Raw genomic sequence first — 20,771 nt, forward strand, 5'->3', positions numbered from 1 at the left:
GTTTGACTCATGATCATACAGGAGTTGATTTGAGTCAATTTGGGGATTTTGCAGTGACTGTGGTAAAGCAATATTAACATGCAATGTTAGCTTGCCAACGTGACACGGTGACACCAGATAAGTGTCAGTGCCTATCCTCCAAAATCACGAAAAACGACATGCTATAGTAAGCTATGCCGTCCGAAACCATGAACTATAGTATGTCGTTTTTTCATGATTTTCATCTTTTTTTCAAATCCTCCAAAATCACGAAAAACGACATGCTATAGTATTCCGTCCGAAACCAAATATGAGAAATGTATAACTTTGGCATGCTAGAAACCCCATTCAAACCTATTTAGGTTAATTTTACGGTGGACATGTTTGCCTGAAAAGGAATCTTTGAAATGTTTCATAGTTTTAGAAATATAGTGCTTTCAAATTTGAGAAATGTATAATGGGGCTCAATGGCAGATTTTGGCAAGTAAAGATTTGAGTGGGGTTTGAACCCACAACCTCCAGATCATGCAGCCAGTGTGCTAAGTCACTGACCTACTTGCTACGTGCCACAATGCAGTCTGCTTTTCCATTTGAGTAACAACATTGATACAAATATAAAATACAAAAAATAAAATAACAGATTTGTCTATTGTTTCTTTTGCTGTTGTTTATCTCTAGACGTTTGAATGTTTATGAACCACAATGGAAACAAGTCTCTGGCTCTTCTGTCATTATCTATTCGGCCTTTTGAGAACAGCATGCACAGTGGCTCACTGGGTACAGAGCCTGCCTGGGAATCAGGAGGCCGCAGGTTCAAGTCCTGGCTCTGACATAGTGTCCCAAAATCATAAAAATATGATATACTATAGTATGCCGTCCAAAACCATGGACTATAGTAGGCCTATGTCATTTTTTCATGATTTTCATCTTTTTTTCAAATCCTCCAAAATCACGAAAAACGACATATAGTATGCCGTCCGAAACCATGAACTATGTTTCATAGTTTTAGAAATATAGTGCTTTCAAATTTGAGAAATTTATAATGGCAGATAGTGGCATGTCAAAAAATCACTTTCACCTAGAACTTTTTACTTTGAAATGTTTTGTAGTTATTTAACTTAAACGCCCAATGCATTCTCAATGGCAATAGCACAAACTTTGGCATGCTACTAGTCCTACATCATGATTCTGAATGAGTGCAGGTATTGTTCTGTGTATTTTTGAGTGGTGTAAACCACTCCTACAACTGGCTTTTGTGTGCATAAAAAAATGACCATGGTTGCTATGTTCAAAATAATTTCTGACGTAATTAAATCACACCCGGGTGAACTGGATGACCGTAGCAACCGTGGTCATTTTCTCTGCGCAAAAAAAGCCAGTTGTGAAATCACATCCAGGTGTGATTTCATTACGTCAGATCAGAGCTGATCAGGCTACATAATACCTTACCTTATTTCATTACGTCAGACATTACGTCAGACCACAGCTGATCATGCTATATAAAACCTTACACCACTCAGTTCACACGGGTGTGATTTTTCTGTTATGTATGAAAAAAGTGTTATGAAGAGATAGATTATTGATCTTATTGATACATTATTGATCATTGGTTATTATAGACTCTTTTGCCCTTGTGAGTTCTATTTAGCTATTTTGAGTTACATATAAGAACCACTAGAGGGCATAATGGCAGTAATCGCTATTGAAGTGCTGACTCACTGCTGTGTGGAATGAGCCCTGCAGCGTGCACGAGCACACACACACACACACACACACACACACACACACACACACACACACACACACACACACACACACACACACACACACACACACACACACACACACACACACACACACACACACACATTATCCCCACCCACTCAAATAAGACAGTTATTCGGTATTGAATAATGTCCAATTTAATTTTTTCACTTTCTCTCTCCTTCACCTTGCTCTTTTTCTGCTTCTCTCCAGTGGTGGAAAAAGTACTCGCTTTTTTTTACTTAAGTAAAAGTATCACACAATGTAGAAATAGTAGCCTAGATAAAGTCAAAGTACAAAAGTATTGCTATCAAAATGTACTTAAAGTACCAAAAATAGAAAGTGCTCACTATGCAGAATGTCACGTTTCACAAGGTATCATGTATAAAAAGTATTAAAATCTTTTGAAAATAGTCGATTTACAAGCTGTAGATCTTCTATTTTCAAATAGCCGAAATGTAGGCCTATATAGGGCTGAAGTGTTTAATGTAGGCTATGTTTTGTAATAAGAGTCCAAATCTACAAAGTAACACGTTTTCAAATAATTGTAGTGGAGTAAAGTATAATCTTTGCCTCTGGTATGTAGTGGAGTAAAAGTACTGAAAATTGGAAATAGTCCAGTAAAGTAAAAACAATACCTCAAAAAAGTATACAGTACTTGACGGGGAATGTCCATACTGTTTCATATAGCACCCCTTGAGATCAAGTCATGTTGACCCCAGAATGGCTATTCGAGGGCCTGTCTAATTTGTGTTAAGTATACAGTACTTGAGTAAATTTACTTTTAAAGTTACTTTACACCTCTGCTTCTCAGGCCTGACTCACACCTTTACAACAGATTGATGTATGCTTGTTGTATGAGACTTATTGACTGATGCAAGCTCACAATGCATTTCCAATGGGAGTCACATGGTTTGACACAACATTTGTGTTGTATGAGGGGGTGGGGGGCAGTCGAAACACAGCCGAAAGCCGTACAACACAAATGTTGTGTCAAACCATGTGACTCCCATTGGAAATGCATTGTGAGCTTGCATCAGTCAATAAGTCTCATGCATCTAGCATGCATCAATGTTGTATGCTAGATCGAAAGGTGTGAGTCGGGCCTCACTGTCTTTTTACCTTCCTCTCCTGTATCTTTCAAATGCTGATGTGGTTATAGGCTATAATAAGCTACAGCATGTGTCCAAACCTTGTCAGAATGGAGGTCAGCATGAAGCAGTTATGATACCGACGCTGTATATAGCTGATCTGTACTGGGCCCACGCAGCAACATTCTCACTGACAATTTAACCCATCAAGACCTGAAGCAGATGCTACAAATGCCTTGTAAATCAGAATTAGTTCTCAAACTGTTTTTTTATGTTAAAAAAGAAAAAGAAAAATCACCCTCGTTTGAAGTGAGGAGCGTTCTCCGTTCTTATCATCATACATCAGCCAATCAAATCATCACATTCCGTGCTACAAACACACAAAGCTGTGCATAGGAGGGGCTAGCACCCCTCAAACATCTAAAATATTCAAAACTTTCAAATCTTTTCAAAAATGTAAAAATAAAAACACTTGTGTGAAGTGAGCTGTGAGATATAAAGTTGTGAGCTTGTATATGCTATGTTTGAGAACCATGCACTGTTCTAAACCACTGTTCTAAAGAGTTTTCTGATATATAGCTAAAATCCAAAATGACTTGAGTTTAAAAATGGACTCATTATGGTCCATTTATGTCACTCTGAGTCTGAGATATATTGACTCTGAGGACTATTCTATGTGTGTTAACCTCTCATTATCCTCCCAGTGTGAGGCTGATCGCTCATGGCTGGTGCTGCTGAGTCGAGCCTTTCTGCAACTGCTCCAATGTTTCAAACCTCAAGGTTAGCCGGCAGGAAAGCTGCATGAGTTCTCAAAGGACGACTCTCTTCAGACTTGCTCCTTTCTTCTCTCCGACTCTGTCAGCGACCCCTGTATTACTTACCCTCGTTCCCTCTCATTCACTTCTCTGTATCTCTCTCTCTCTCTCTCTCTCTCTCTCTCAGGAGAATTGCTCTTCAATTTCCCCCAGACAATTGTGAATGAGTCACTGTGCAGAGGTCTGACTCACCTCTCAGACCCCAGCTGTCTTGTAACCAGCCTCTTTGAGACTGTTATCTACAGGGAAGGAGAAAAAAAACACTTTAATGCTTCTTTTCTGAACGTGTATCCTTTTAAAGCAGAGGTTCTCAAACTATGTGGGGGTGGGGGTGGGGGTGCCGGAAGGTGATGGGTGGGTGGGGCGCACATTGACATCTGAAAAAAGTAAAAAGGATCCTTTTAAGTCTGTTTTGGTTTTAAAAGCATAATCCTGTGAATGCATTTTCTGGTGCTGATTGGCTAAGACCCAACTCCACCTTATAATAATAATAATAATAATAATAAAACTTTATTTGTATAGCACCTTTCATGACATGAAATGCAGCTCAAAGTGCTTTACAGAACAATGGAGAAAGAAAGAAAAGAAAAGCAAGGCAGAGGGGCGCTCTTATCATCGTACATCATCCATTCATTGTCAATGGGAATTTCATCTTTGGTGAAGGGACAAAATAGCCGATTTGCTCGTCTACATATGACAAATTCTCCATTCATTGTCAATGGCATTTATTGTTTGTGTTAGGACAAACATCTACACAATAGCTGAATATTGGAGGGGCTAGTGCACCTCAAAAACTAGTATATTGGCCAAATTATTGGCCAATTGTTAAATAATATAAGAAAGAGCTCAGAGCATTGCATTTTGAGGTGTTGTAAGCTTGTAGACCGTCTATTTCACAATATGTATCTGTAGAACCGATTCAAACTAAATGTATTGCCCCAACTCCTACAAATCCATGAAGTGCTTGTCAGGGTGGGGGAGTCGCCAGTTCAAATATGAGTGTTCTGGGGGGTCAAGGCAGAAAAGGTTGAGAACCACTGCTCTATTTATAAAGAATAGCAATACAGTATATGCACTCAGAGAAAACGATACAACCGCAGATGCTCACCGGAGACACAAGTGGTTAAAAATAGTTAAAAATAAAAAAATTGCTCCTGCATCTGCCATGAGATAAAAACAGAGAGGACGTGTTCCAGCACTATTTAACGATAGTAGCCTATGTCTGTTTGTATTCATCTTCCCCCGATGAAGACTTGAACGCTTGAGGTTGCAACATATTGGCGTCTGCTTTCTTTAAAGGCTGTTTCCTCCATTTTATAATTGAGTGATCCTCTATTTTTATCTCACACAGTATACGTTTAACAAAGAAGACAACATAAGGGCCGGCGCCATCCACCGTCAGTAAACACAATGAATAAAATATATGATCGGTCAATTGTCTTTAAGATTTCGTTTGCCTGACCTGGATTCCGCATAAGAGTCAAATCCTGTTTATGTAAAGATCAATTTTGTAATTTAGGCCTATACGTTTGACAAGAAGGAGTGTAATCTCAGTGGCAGCACATCTGATGGAACTTCAATGTGTCGTTCTGGGTGTTCCATGAAATTGTTTTTGTTGGTGGTGCAAACCTTGTGTCTATCAATATCTCTTGTTGTCTCTCCGATGTGACCTTGACATTTTTAAGTTCTACCCCATACTTAACGGGGGCAGCCTACTGATCATTCCAGCCAAGTTAAATGAAAATCAACCTCCATTATGTTTCTCTCTCTCTCTCTCTCTATCACGCACGCACGCACACACGCACGCACACGCACACACGCACACACACACACTTTGCCGTTTTAACCATAACTCTAATGCCAAAAATATTGTGAGCTTTTAGATCTTCTATTTTGGGTGCACCTCGCATATAAATAAAAAGTAACTTCCCTAAACTTAACCTAAAGGGCCACGCACGCACGCAATACGGTTTGTAATTTAAGATGCTGTAAATTAAGGTCGTATAAAGAAACATAAAGCCATAACCATAAACCATAAAGAAACATTAGTTTGGGGGGGTTGATTATTACTTTCCTCCATGCCTTTTTGTTTTTTCTGCCCCACTCAAATAGCTTAATTTCATTTTTTAATAACTGTCCACGAGTGTGCCTATTCAACTGTGTTTATGTTTACACACAGCTCATCAAACTGCTTCACTCACTGTTGCACCATAAGATGGAATAGTCCACTCACTGTATTCTGGGCTGAGGGGGTGTCACACTTTGCCTAGTGTGGGTAGGCCAGAAGGCACTGATGAAAACACAAAACAGTAAAAACACTGAAACACTGGATTGAAGATGGCCAGAGAGTCCTTGCTACAGAGACAAGGTGGTTGCTTTATTCACGTTTTACACACATACATCCAAGAATCAAAATGAAACATAGGTATTTACAGCTTGAACTGGACCGATTGGCCTCGGTCTCATATCTCCACAGTCCTACCTTGACTGATACCTGGCAGTGGCAGGTCTCCCTACTTATATATAGGCTAAGCCCCTCCCACTGGACCATACCAAATCCTAACTGAATCCACAATTACACCAGTTCATTGTCCAGAGACAATACATTTCTCAATACACATTTTACTGTCACAATTACTCATCAAAAATATCCACATATAACATAATAATTAGTATTCACTTTCCCATGTTACACAAATCCAAAGTTGGCATGTTCCCCACCACACCCAGTTGGTATAGTTGCTCCCTACAATGGAGTCAACAATCAGTCAATCAATCAACACACAATATATAAAGTCAAACAATTCTATTTCTCTGCAACAAATAATTCAAACCCTGTTTGTGAACTTCAGTCTCAGTGGCAGGGTGAACTCAGACTGCCACAGGGGGATGCTTTATAATAATGTTTTGAGCACATGTGAGTATAGGATTTAGTGTGCATGAATTGGAATATGAACATTAGTTTGAATATACAATTTAAATGTGTTATTGGGCTCTTGGCTGATGGGGGCCATAAATCATATTAAGCCAACTGTGTCACCTGCACTCACCAACAATAATATAGGCTAATTGACACAGATCCTTGGATATGATATTCAAGACGAGACAGATCTTGTTGGCCCCCATATGCAGATAAGAGATAAGGAACAGTCAGCATGTTGAGGTTGAGAGACGGAGAGAGTATATACATAGTGTATACATAACAGTAATGTTAAAAGGTATTTTAGTTAAAATGTTGGTGCACATAGTGCACACATTTGCTTTTGGCTTCTCTGTGGTGATAGACTACTAAGACTTAAAAGTGTTCGGAACAAAACACAAACAAACAATCAAAACAGTTGGATTAATTGTCATTGGCACAATTTCCAAAACTTCAGATGAAGACCAGGCCAGACCTCCAATATACTGATACGTGAGTAACGTGACGTGCAGGAGGAGGGGGGGGGGGGGGGGCTCCGAGTCAATGACACCCCAGAGAACAAGCTGAAAGAACTCCCCCCACCCACCCACCACCACCTCCGCTGTGCCTACCCCACACCTCCATCCATGGTACCACCGCACCACCACCGTACCCCCACCTCGCCCGCACACGCACACTCCTGGAAGTTGTCATGGCGATGAGGAAATCGTCAGCCCCGACGTCGTCGTTCGCCCGTGCCGGGACTGTTGCCATAGAGATGGAGATGCCCGTCCGCGGTGGTGCGCTGGCGGCGGTGGCAGAGGACGAGGGCTCGGAGGAAGAGTTCCCCCTTCAGCACCGCGGAGAGCTCCCGTTCCCTCGCCGGCCCAGGACGAGCCTGCCCGGGCCGCCGCCGTTCAGCCAGAGACGCTGCTACATGCTGGTGGTGATCGGAGAGATCGCCACAGAGCACCAGCTGCACGCCGCCAAGCAGCACATAGAGAGGGGTGAGTCTGAGTCGTGATTGACTTTCACACAGACAGGACCAAACTGATCGTTATACCGGACAAAACTATACTCTTTTTATTCAGCTAGTGTTCGGTGACTATACCGAACTCTATAGCTGACCGCTGGAGAAGGGTAATTACCTTTACCGGACAGAAGTGCGTGTTGTGTGTGTCGCTGACGAGTTAACACAACAGCATAACTTTATTTATTTATTATTATTAGTATTATTAGTATTATTATTTTTGCCATGATTTTAAGATTTAGCCTACCGCACGCTATATTGAAGTAGGAAGCCTTACCAAAGTCACGTGCATTTATTTTGAAACACAGACCACCGGGTTATCTGAGGAGAGAGTTTTGCCGCATTGGACGTGGGTGGTCGAGGCCATCAAGTTCACAACACAAGTCACACGGCATGCCTAAAGAGAAGTTAGACTATATAGACTAGGGCTATGCTATATGTGTCTGCAAGCTCCGATGCACGTGTGTGTGTGTGTGCGTGTGTGTGTGTGTGTGTGTGTGTGTGTCTGTGAAAACAACAAGCCACAGAACCCCATTAGAAAACAACAATGGCATTTGCCCAATGAATCTCTTGTAGTATACTCCTGTATAGCCTCATGGTTTCTTGTTGATGTGATATGAGAGTTTAAGCTTATTCTACTGACATTAAAAGTCCCCCATCAGTTTCAGAGCTACTATTGTTCTTGCTCAGAGTCTGATCTGTGTGACAGTGTTCATATTATGTGGAGGCAGCAGTTGTGCTGGTCAGCAGTAGAGTCATGATGCCAGCCTTGCTTCTCTGAGCCAAACTCAAACATGCACCTTCTGTTGACACACATATTGTTGCACCAGCTATTTTAATACCAAAACTAAAATACTACTGGTTTCTGTTTTATAACTTTATTACAGTGTCATTTTGACTCTGCAATATACCAATTGCTCTTCCCATTTTCAAAACAATATAATTAAAGGGATATTTCACTTAAAATCTACTCAGACTTATGTGACTTATGTGAACACCCCACAATTGAGTTTGTGCTTGAAATGTACTGTAATTCTGCAAACTGTTAATAAATATTTCAATCAATCAATCAGACAGTTTTTAAGTTGCGCTCCATTCAGTATTTATACGTAGAGCATCAAAGTCCTGACGCTCATCGCTCATCCCCTGGTTTGCGGAAGTCATTTCTCTATGGAGAATAACTTTGTGTCATCTTAAAATCGTCTCATAATAAGAATTGTGGTCCAAAAATAAACAAACTGTCTCAGCGATATTGTCGGGGAGGTGTCTCTGTATCGTTTACGACAGTCAGTCGCTCATATCTGATACAGTCTGTTTTAGCGAAAATGTAACTAATTTGGCAACAGTAACATTAGCGTTTTCTCGCAGTCAGTTGATTCTTCATGAAACCGCCGGGATGATTTGTTTATTGTTCAAACACAGTTCTTATATGAGGCGATCTAAGAGCCACTATGGGGATTATAATACATACACGAACCCGTGGAATTAGCGCCCTCTAGCGATATTGACGTCAGACTTTGGTGCTCTATTTGATATTCATTTTAGCTGCCCCGCCCCCTTCCTATACCAAGTTACCAACCCATTGTAACTTCAAACTCCATTTTACCCATGTTAGATTAATCGAAAACACCCGTCCTTGGATCTGGTGACTGATAGTGTCCTTCTAATACGCATTTACTTTTTTCATTCATTAAAAAACAAATGAGGCCACGTCCTCTTCCACCACCTCCTCTGATCCCGGCCCTGCCTCCCTTCTGTTCTCTGGTCACCCACTCATTACTCCTCCCTTCTGTTCTCTGGTCACCCACTCATTACTCAATAAAATGGAAATCTTAATCATTGGCCCAGGCCATGCTCAACATCGATGTCTCCTGCATGCACTGAGACAACCTCCACCCACGTCCGTAACCTCTGTGTCCTATTCGAAAAATGTTGACTCTGGGCTCGCCCCCATCTGTTTGAATAGAAGTTTAAGCTAATAGACAGACAGCCAAAGGGGATGCTGTTTCGCAGTTGAAACCAGGAAAAACAATATAGATTCCGAGACAGAATGGATTAAAACACTTTTATTGAAAACTACAGACCTACAGGTTTCAAACGCTTTCCACAAAGAAATCAAACAGTTGGGGCAGCAGGGTATGCACCTTAGATATTGCATTTGTACATGTTCAGAGCTATTCGGAGGCACCAGGTGCATGCCGCGATCGCCACCATGGGGCGAAGCCCTTAGACTCTCGTAGATTGATGTCAGAATCGATCAAATACATCTACGAGAGTCTAAATCTTAGGCTAATTCGATTCCACCCCCTCATTCGTCCCACACGTATAAGCAGATCACCAAACTTGCTCCCTTTTCACCTCAAGAATATTGACCGCTTCCGGGTAGCTTTTCTCAGCTGAGGTTTAAGATGTCTCTTCAGCATGCTTAACCTTTTATCGGTTTTAATCTAGCACTCATCTTTTTATTGTTTTTGCTTTTTTTTATATAAAGTTGGTTCCTTCATTTTCTTAAAGTAAAGCAAATCTGGGCGCAATGCCATAAATCTGAGTTATGGCCTGGGCCATGGCTCAGTGGTCCAGGCACCTTGGCTGGTGTCTGGCAGTGTGCCGCGGGTTCGACTCCCGATCCCGACGGCCTTTACTGCATGTCTTCCCCCCATCTCTCACCCCATTTCCTGTCAGCCTACTGTCTGTCCCTCCATAAAAAATATAAAATAAAGGCGAAAGCCACAAAAAAAAACATTAAAAAAAAAAAAAAAATCTGAGTTATGAATCTCTCTAGGTCGTCCTCAGACGAGCCCTACATCGTTGCTTCCAGTCATCCCAGTTCTCCATCTGGCCAGTTCTTTGGTACTTTGCGCTCCTGCATCGTTCTTGAGTACATCTACGTACTGTATGTTAGTGTGGGACGTCCTTGTGATCGATGCCCGTGTGTTGGTTCCCAGAGCACCAGTATGTTAGTGTGGGACGTCCTTGTGATCGATGCCCGTGTGTTGGTTCCCAGAGCACCAGTATGTTAGTGTGGGACGTCCTTGTGATCGATGCCCGTGTGTTGGTTCCCAGAGCACCAGTATGTTAGTGTGGGACGTCCTTGTGATCGATGCCCGTGTGTTGGTTCCCAGAGCACCAGTATGTTAGTGTGGGACGTCCTTGTGATCGATGCCAGTGTGTTGGTTCCCAGAGCACCAGTTTGCTGGCTGGCAGTTCTTGATGTCTTTGGCAGTGTCCATGCTATAGTCTCATTCTCCTGGCTGCTATTTTCTGGCTCAACCTTGGTATTCCCTCATACAAAGTCTTGTTAGTAACATGTACACTCTTGCTGATGTTAAGTACTGCACGCAGCATTCTGGTGTAGCACCCGCCAAGGGACTTCTGCAGGGTTGGCTTCAGGGTCCAGCATTCACTGCCGTATAGGAGAACACCGTTGCGTAGAAGAAGCTGGGTTTGATTTGACGGGGGAGATTGGAGTTCCATACACTGGCCATGCCATTCAGGGCCCTCCATGCAAGTGCCTTCCTCACTTTCAGGTCTTGCTCGGTTGAGTTGACCCATGAGCCCACTTACTTGATGTCCTTGACTTCCTTCAGCATGAATACAACTAATAGTGAGAACATAATAGTTATAAGAAGAATGACAATGATTTACCTTTTTACATTTACTGTACTGTGTTATTCAAAATAACAAGAATTTACCTCTCTAAACATTTGAACTCTTACAAGAGACCTTTCTCGAAATATTCCCAACTCTTCAAAAAATGTAACATTTAATGGGTTAAGTGGATTAGCTCCTTTGCTTCAACTCATCCATAAAGAGCTCTGCAGCAGCTGAACCTAACCATCTACTGTATTTGAGTTGAGACAGGTTCCATTTACAGATTTACAGTAGGCCTACACATATTGCTTTTTGCTATTTTACTTGTATAGTCTCTATGTTGAACATGACTATGTTGAAATAGAGGGTATGCGCGTGACATCATCATCATGCCTGGAAGTTATGCGGGAATGCCTACTGAGTGGCAAAAAACTACTTTCTGGCCTTGGCCATACATCCAAACAGAAAAGTGCTATCTGATTGCATTAAACGTTAAACGACATTAAACTCACTTTGCCACTCAATGTGCCACTCACTTTATGCATACCCTCCATTGTATGAATGTATTTACAATTGACTTTATTTTTCCATATGTCACTGCCCAAATGTCTGATATGAATTTAGTGTTTTTGCTCATTGTACAATCATCCCACCATATGAATCGAAATTGTTATGGTTTTGTATGGTTAAACATTAAACGTGTACATGAATCTGGCCTGTTTTACAATGACTCAGCATTCCTGTCTAAGTAGACAGTCTGCAGTCCAACAGACTCTTCTGAAGGGCAGGAGAGATATACGTGCAGCACAGGATTTCAGAATAATGTCGAAAAATGTGTTGTGTGGATGTGAGTTGGCTGGACCACGACAACTGACCAAACGTGTGTGTGTGTGAGTGTGTGTGAGTGTGTGTGTGTGTGTGTGTGTGTGTGTGTGTGTGTGTGTGTGTGTGTGTGTGTGTGTGTGTGTGTGTGTGTGTGTGTGTGTGTGTGTGTGGTGCTTGCGTGCATGCTTACGTGCGTGCACGTAAGCCAAAAAAAAGTGTGAAGACGTAATAGTCTCACGTAGCCAGACTGTTGCCTCCCACAATTTTGGAATGCTTCCGGTCATACAGTCTGGAGCAACGGAAAATGTGAAATGTGAAAATGATCAAGCTATAAAGCGGATCCGACGCCTCCTCCCCGCTTCCGTTCGTCTTTACAGTTGTGAAAATGTATCAAAAATAATCTAAGCATACATAGCTTTCTGCTTAGCAGAAAAAAGAAAATAATTTTGAATATAATTATGTTCGTGAACGGAAATGAAGAACCGATCAGAGGCAGCTTCCTGCCTCTGATTTTGGGAGGTGTAGTTCCAGACTCCATATAGCATGGGAGGTGTAGTTCCAGACTCCATAAAGCATGGGAGGGGTAGTTCCAGACTCCATATAGCATGGGAGGTGTAGTTCCAGACTCCATATAGCATGGGAGGTGTAGTTCCAGACTCCATATAGCATTCAGAGATGGGAGGTGTAGTTCCAGACTCCATATAGCATTCAGAGATGGGAGGTGTAGTTCCAGACTCCATATAGCATTCAGAGATGGGAGGTGTAGTTCCAGACTCCATATAGCATTCAGAGATGGGAGGTGTAGTTCCAGACTCCATATAGCATGGTAGGTGTAGTTCCAGACTCCATATAGCATTCAGAGATGGGAGGTGTAGTTCCAGACTCCATATAGCATGGGAGGTGTAGTTCCAGACTCCATATAGCATTCAGAGATGGGAGGTGTAGTTCCAGACTCCACATAGCATTCAGGAGGTGTAGTTCCAGACACCACATAGCATTCAGGAGGTGTAGTTCCAGACTCCATATAGCATGGGAGGTGTAGTTCCAGACTCCATATAGCATGGGAGGTGTAGTTCCAGACTCCATATAGCATTCAGAGATGGTGGAATAGTTATCTGTCTACATGAAACTAATTGCTGACTGACTGACTGTACAATGGCTTCTAGGTTATTACAGTACGACTTCTCCCACTTGATGGAGTAGTAAGATAACAATTAACAATTATTCCTAGGTTGAGTTTATATTTGAGAACCTAAATACTTAAAACATATATATTATGAAAATTATTTATTTATTTACATATTTGTTGCAAAAAGGGGATAAATTAATAACTTCATTTTTCTTATCTTTTCTCCATCCTCGTGCAGGGATTCGTTCCTGGGACGTGGACCTCAGGTCATGTGACCTGGACCAGGAACTACAGTTGTTCATAACACGACACTCCGCACACTTCTCCACCGAGGTCAGAGGTCAGTCCATAATGAAAAACAATGAATGATCAATGACCAGCGACACGCATGCACGCACGCACGCACCCATGCACTCACACACACGCACGCACGCACGCACGCACGCACGCACGCACGCACGCACGCACGCACGCACCATTATCTGTTGATGTACACTGATTGACTTATTGAGCCCTTTCCCAATCACTAATCCACTGGTATTTGGGATTAGGTGCTGATTTTGAATGCCGGATCTCACAACTCCCTATTGTCTAATGAAAAGTCTGGGAATGAAAAGTTTGGCGTCATGATGGTGCCTACATAAGAGACATTAGTTCTATGAGCAAATTATGAAAAATAATTGCTTCGTAAAAACTATGTGATGAAAGTGTTTTTTTGTGTGCGTGCATGTGTGTGCGTATACGATGTGGCGGTGAGGGTGCTGCCAACTATGATGGGAGTTCTACAAAATTAATCCAAAACTCCTTTCAGCACATTGTGCGCCTAGGGAGTGGGACAAAGAGAGAGATAGAGCTGCGACCGGAGCAGACAATTAAACGAGCCAGTCTGTGAGTCTGCAGATGCATGCTATTATTTACAGTATGTTTGTCCCAAATACATATTTTATCTTCCCCCTTGCATTCTTTTAGACACCTCTCACGCAAGTACATACTGGAACAGTCACATGATGGTACATAAAGCTACATATGTAACTTTTATTTTAACCAATCTATATGGCAATATGTATTTGACTAACACAATTATGGTGGTGGTATTTGATCTACCTGCTCTTCCACTGAGACATTTGCCTCTATTGGGAGACAGCTGGTATACTGCCCGAAGGCTTCCCTGCCCTGAGCAATAAGGCCAACCGGGATAGTTGATGGTCATTGTTATTGTATTGTTATGGTGACCACAATGACTGACAGGTGACGTTACGGCGAGCAGTGTTAGAGGTTTGATTTCCCCCGTCTCTCCTGCAGACAGTAGCCTACAGTTTGTGAAGTCACCATGGCAACTATCAAAGAGAGCTGCGACATCAGGCTGTGTGTGTGTGTGTGTGTGTGTGTGTGTGTGTGTGTGTGTGCGTGCGTGCGTGCGTGCGTGCGTGCGTGCGTGCGTGCGTGCGTGCGTGCGTGCGTGCGTGCGTGCGTGCGTGCGTGCGTGCGTGCGTGAAATTACCATCGAGAGAAAGAGAGAGATTCCATCAGACCTTTTCCTGACAGATGAATGACAATATCCTGCACGCACACACACACACACACACACACACGCACGCACACGCACATACACACACACACACACACACACAGTATATACATTAGCTGTGTGCTGACAGTATGCTAAGCAGAACTAGAACTTACTCTGCAGTTTTACATCAGTAAAACATTTTGATGACACAGCACATTTCTTGTCACATGTGTTTAAGGTGTTTCTGCTACAGAGCACAGTACAGTGCATACACGCAGTTGGACATGACATTGTGACATCATGGTCAACCCCAGAGATGCAAGGAGTATATAGGACATAGCAGTGGTGGTTCAATTGTTCCAGGCCCCATTAATTCATTTAGGAGCTGTCTGACAAGGAAAATCAAATAATCAATGTGAATGCTAGTTTAAGCAGCATGTTTATGCATTGAATAGTAACCAATTACTTGGATAGTTGCCACCTCTGGTCAAAACGTCCAGATGGGCTGTACAAGATCTCTTGTCAGAGTTTAGTCTGAGAGAAACAGAACTTCCCAAGTGGGCTGGAGAGACATATGGAGACAGAAGTGTACATGTGTTGGTCACATTGGTTAGTTTTCTTTGATACTATTAAAGGAGCATCCGTCTTATACGGAGCTACTGAGGGGGTTGATCCCGTGGTTAGACCTGGCCGGCGCGCTGATGTTATTGATGTACTGTTCGCTGTGTATGAGTGCTCCAAGGATACAACACAGGCAGCTCTTCATGAGTTTAAAGATTTATTGCTTCACCGTGCAGTACAGCATCTGCGTAATTTCATAAACAGACCATAATTAGAACAAACAATGAATTATATTTCAGACAGACAAACATTCGCGCCCCAGTGTTTGAACAGCATAACGTACCTGCGGTCAAAAACCATTACCCTTCCGGGTCAATCCTCCCTCCAGTTCCAGTGAACCAGACGCTTATGAAGCCAACAGCGCAATCCCATGGTCACACAAATATATTTTGACAATTCCACTAATTTGGCCCTTACAGATACCATGCAGTGAACTCATCAGTGCTTATTCATTCTCCAAATGATTAATCATAATGTGTGGTATTCGAAAAACAACAGATTCATCTGTTGTTTCCAGTGCGGAGACAAGCAGGTGAATGACTCATTGTGTTTGGGAGGCTTTGTGAGTATTGATCAGTAAACCATACAGAGGAGAAGATCAATAGCTCTTCAGCAGTGAGCCATCGAGTGCCTGCACAGCAGAAAAAGAGAAGGGATCACATGTCCCCGGCTTCCAGCGGTCAGCTCCTCCTGACGGATCATCCACAGACACTCTGATCCACAGCTAGTGCCATGATTGAAACCTCACATATACAGTATCTGGTGTCAAACATGGTCCCTGTTTATACACGCACGCACGCACACACGCATGCACACTTGAGAGGTGATGCATCAGTATTCCTTTGTAACTATAGAGAGCTTGAATCTCTGCTAGAAGTAGCTGTCATCCTCATACTGTATAAATAATACCTCATTATAAATGAATGACTGGCTATTATGTGCTTGCATGTGTGTGTGTGTGTGTGTGTGTGTGTGTGTGTGTGTGTGTGTGCGTGCGTGCGTGCGTGCGTGCGTGCGTGCGTGCGTGCGTGCGTGCGTGCGTGCGTGTAAGAGAGAGAAATGGTGGTCTTGTCAAGAAGGCTGCCTCCTTTTTCATGCATTCAAAATTGTTTATCTGCAAATGGTACACACACACACACACACAGTCACACACACACACACACACACACACACACACACACACACACACACACACACACACACAGTTAAGCTGTAGTTTAGCCGTGTAACATTTACAGTAATAACACATAAATCACATTTTAAATGTCATTGTCCAATTGACTGTCATATGATATATATACTGATAACAAAACTTGTGAAAGTGCACCACTCAGGAGGTGGGGGGGATAGCGTGTACCTCCACATGCGTTACGCCCCCCTAGTGAGACCTTTCACTGTCGGGTGTAAAGAAGATGTTGGCTTGATGGCCCGGGTATCGGAGGAGACCCGAGGCTTTCTTCACCCTCCCAATGACTGATTGTGGGGGTTAGCAGAGATGGAGTACTTGTAGAGAGGCTGGGGAATTGGGAATTGGCTATACTAAATTGGGGAGAAAATGTTTTTTTTTGTCTTGAAGGGGCATGTTTTGCACAATAACAGTCTTTTCATTTAATATGTCTGCCCACGATCTCTGATTCATACAGTCGGCTACGTTTGTTTACCTCAGTCACTGATACTAAAAGCTGATATTTTATTTTTATGTTTTCTATGAACCTGTGACTTGACACCCATACTGTTATGAAACGGAAATAAAAAGATTTTGAAAAGAAAGAAAGTGCACCACTCATTCAGTGGATGATAACGTAGCTCCATCCAGGATAGGAGACACAAGGCCACGGCCAATGGAAGATAGGAGCCACAAGGCCACTGCCAATGGAAGGAGGAGCCACAAGGCCACTGCCAATGGAAGATAGGAGCCACAAGGCCACTGCCAATGGAAGGAGGAGCCACAAGGCCACTGCCAATGGAAGATAGGAGCCACAAGGCCACTGCCAATGGAAGGAGGAGCCACAAGGCCACTGCCAATGGAAGATAGGAGCCACAAGGCCACTGCCAATGGAAGGAGGAGCCACAAGGCCACTGCCAATGGAAGATAGGAGCCACAAGGCCACTGCCAATGGAAGGAGGAGCCACAAGGCCACTGCCAATGGAAGGAGGAGCCACAAGGCCACTGCCAATGGAAGATAGGAGCCACAAGGCCACTGCCAATGGAAGGAGGAGCCACAAGGCCACTGCCAATGGAAGATAGGAGCCACAAGGCCACTGCCAATGGAAGGAGGAGCCACAAGGCCACTGCCAATGGAAGCTGAATAGCTTCATCCTTAGTACAGTACATGCAGGCAGGGAGAATAAGCTTTGGAAACGCTAGGCATTATTCTTAATATTCTCAACATACTCATTTCTTAGAATTTCACCTAATGATCACAGTTTTAGGTAGCCTATAGTACTGTCAAGTGCTAACATTGAGAGTGTACACATGGAACAAATGGAAAGCATACTCTCAGAGTTGAAATATAACATTTTACTGTGGATCCAAAACCCATGGCCTCCATTTGCAGAGCAAGGATTCTGAAACACGATTCACTCCATCTAATGAATGCAGGTCAATCTGTTGACGAGTTATGTAAATGTCTGGCGTATGCTCTCATCACCAACATGCTCCACGCAAGACACATCATCCCTAGAGTCAATATGTTTGGTGACGTTGATACAGTGCTCTTCACATGCTGCATCATTGTGTGTGTGTGTGTGTGTGTGTGTGTGTGTGTGTGTGTGTGTGTGTGTGCGTGCGTGCGTGCGTGCGTGCGTGCGTGCGTGCGTGCGTGCGTGCGTGCGTGCGTGCGTGCGTGCGTGCGTGTGTGTGCACACACACGCCTGCGTGCATGTGTCACGTATGCGCATGTGTCACGTATGCGCACACCCGCGCACGTGCGTGTGTGTGTGTTAGTTAGTGTTTGTGTGATTATAGGTGCATGTCAAAATCAATGATGTAGCTCGTTTGTTCAGCTGCCTCATCATGGAAGGTCATAGTGACCAGGTCATCCAAACTAAATGGGGTGACATGGATGAGTCCAAGGTGAAAGGTCAGATGAGCATGGGCGTGTGTGTCAGTGCATGTCTACCTGGGGTAGCGATGCCAAAAATGGATCTAAATCAAATTTGAATATTGTACTGCTCTGGCGAAGATGTTTCGGCTAACCGGAGGAGGCAGCAAATATCTTTTTATTTTTGAGGGGACATCTAGCCCATCCTATGCCCAGCTTTCCGGGTGTAAACACCAATCCACTATATTTATAAAGCACATTTAACACAACAGAGTTGAAACAAAGCTGTACACAAGAAAAATACCAAGGGAAAGCAAACAATATTTAAACAGGGCAACACAATGACATAATGCAGTGGAAGCAGCAACTCTTAATCAGTATGTTCAAACGCCAAGGAGTACAAGTGAGTTTTCAGACGTGATTTAAACACAGGCAAGCTAGTTTGAGAAGCTCTAACATGAGGTGGAAGTTCATTCCACAGTGTGGGTGCTACAACAGAAAATGACCTATCCCCCCGGAATTTCAGCTTTGATTTAGGGATCTTAAGAAGTGACTGATCAGTCGACCTCAGGGCCCTTGTCGATTCTTTGGGAGCTACAAGTTCCGATATGTAGACTGGTGCCAACCCATTTACAGAACCTAAACACAAACATTCAAATCTTAAACTGGATCCTGTAACGCACAGGGAGCCAGTGTAAGCTGTAGGGAAGCGAGAATCGGGGAGATGTGGTCATACTTCCGTGCCCCTGTTAGGAGGTGAGCGGCCGCGTTTTGGACTAACTGTAGTCGTGACAGACAGGCTTGGGTAACCCCAACATAAAGTGCATTACAGTAGTCAAGGCGGGTTGAGATAAAAGCATGTATAAGACGTTCAAAATCATAAAAGGTTACAGCAGACTGATAAAAACTGGATTTAACAACAGAATTGATCTGTTTGTCCAACTTAAAATCACTCTCCAATCATTCACCAAGGTTTGTGACAAGAGGCCCAAATCCAGAGAGGAGGTGTCACAGGCAGTGCTGGGTCTGACCTCTGTGTTACTTTCATTAAAGTTCAGGGCCATCCATGCTTTTATGTCTTTCAGACAATCTAGCACTGTGTTCAGGGAGGTGGTGGGATCCTTTTTATTTAGGGGCAAGTAGATCTGCGAGTCATCTGCATAAAAGTGGTAGGGAATACTATATGCTTTTTAAAAATCAATCCCAGAGGAAGGAGGTACATGGAAAAAAGGATGGGGCCAAGAATTGAGCCCTGCGGGACTCCACAATGGAGAGGGGCAGAGGATGATGTGGAGACACCCAGGGCTATACAGAAAATGATCTGTTTGACAGGTAGGATCGGAATCAATTTAAAACTGTGCCTCCTATACCCACATAACACTGTGGCGGGAGAGTGTTGTTGTGTTGTAAAGTGTCGAATGCAGCTGTGAGGTCTAAAAGCACAAGGATCGCAGGGTCACCAGAGTCAGCGGTTCTTAAAAGGTCATTTAAAACTCGTAAAAGCGTGGACTCTGTGCTGTGAAATGCTTTAAAACCAGATTGGAAGAACTCAAGGAGATTTTGTGCAATTAAAAACGAGTACTTGCACGAGTACAGCTTTTTCAAACATTTTGGAGATAAAAGGACGTTTTGAGATGGGTCTAAAATTAGAAAATACAGAGGTGTCAAGGTTCGGTTTTTTAATCAGGGGTTCCACCACTGCATTTTGAAATAAGTCGGAACTACACCTAGTCTGCCAAACTTCCTTGAAAAGGTGTGGTAGGACAAGATGCAGGTTTTAATTGAGAAACCATTTTTTCAAGGTAGGAAGGTGACACAGGCGGAAACTCATTGAAAGTAGAAGAACAGGTGACAGTTATAGAAAGATCATAAGTAGGCATTAGGCCTACAATCTGAGCTCTAATAGAGGCAACCTTGTCAACAAAGAAGTGTAAAAATTGTTCACACATTTCTGGTAAAGCATCCAGGCTGGTGGACTGTGGAGTTACCAGGATGGATCGAGTTGATTGTGACAGAACACGGGGTTTGGATGTTTCATCCTTTCCGCTTTTACAGTGTTCTGATAAGCTTTCCAGGCTTCCCTCAGAATCTCAAATGACACCTGCAACCTATCTTTCTTCCACTTGCGCTCTGCTCTCCTGCTCTCATGTAATTTAGCCATGGTTCAGTGTAGTTTGGGACGCATGACTTGGTGGAGCTACGATGTTGAGTGCTGTCGATGTGCTGGTGGTTGCATCGTTGAGACAGTTAACGACGAAAGCTTTTGAAGGAGGTTGTGTGCAGTCTCCTCACAGACATTTTGTGTGCTTGCATTAGATTGTTTGTATCTTGTTATTGTTCCCATCCAAGTGCGTGCGTGCGTGCGTGCGTGCGTGCGTGCGTGCGTGCGTGCGTGCGATATGTGTGTTAAAAGCCAAGAGCAGTGTCCTTTCAGCTGAAGGCATGAAGGCAGAATACCATGCAGGGGAGTCGG

At 43.1% G+C, this 20,771-nt stretch overlaps 1 protein-coding gene across 1 annotated transcript in view; it reads left to right on the top strand.

Moving 5' to 3' along the window:
- Nucleotides 1–7,485: 7,485 nt before the first annotated feature.
- map1ab (microtubule-associated protein 1Ab) overlaps nt 7,486–20,771 on the top strand; it is a gene marked incomplete at its 5' end in the record, with an annotated part of 68,888 nt that continues 55,602 nt past the window's right edge. The window contains 2 exons of the mRNA XM_079501298.1: nt 7,486–7,555; nt 13,362–13,463. Of these exons, the coding sequence (XP_079357424.1) occupies nt 7,486–7,555; nt 13,362–13,463 (172 nt within the window). The remainder of the gene's footprint in view (nt 7,556–13,361; nt 13,464–20,771) is intronic.

This window comes from Electrona antarctica, assembly GCF_951216825.1.
Source record: "Electrona antarctica genome assembly, chromosome: 5".
NCBI classification, from domain to species: Eukaryota; Metazoa; Chordata; class Actinopteri; order Myctophiformes; family Myctophidae; genus Electrona; species Electrona antarctica.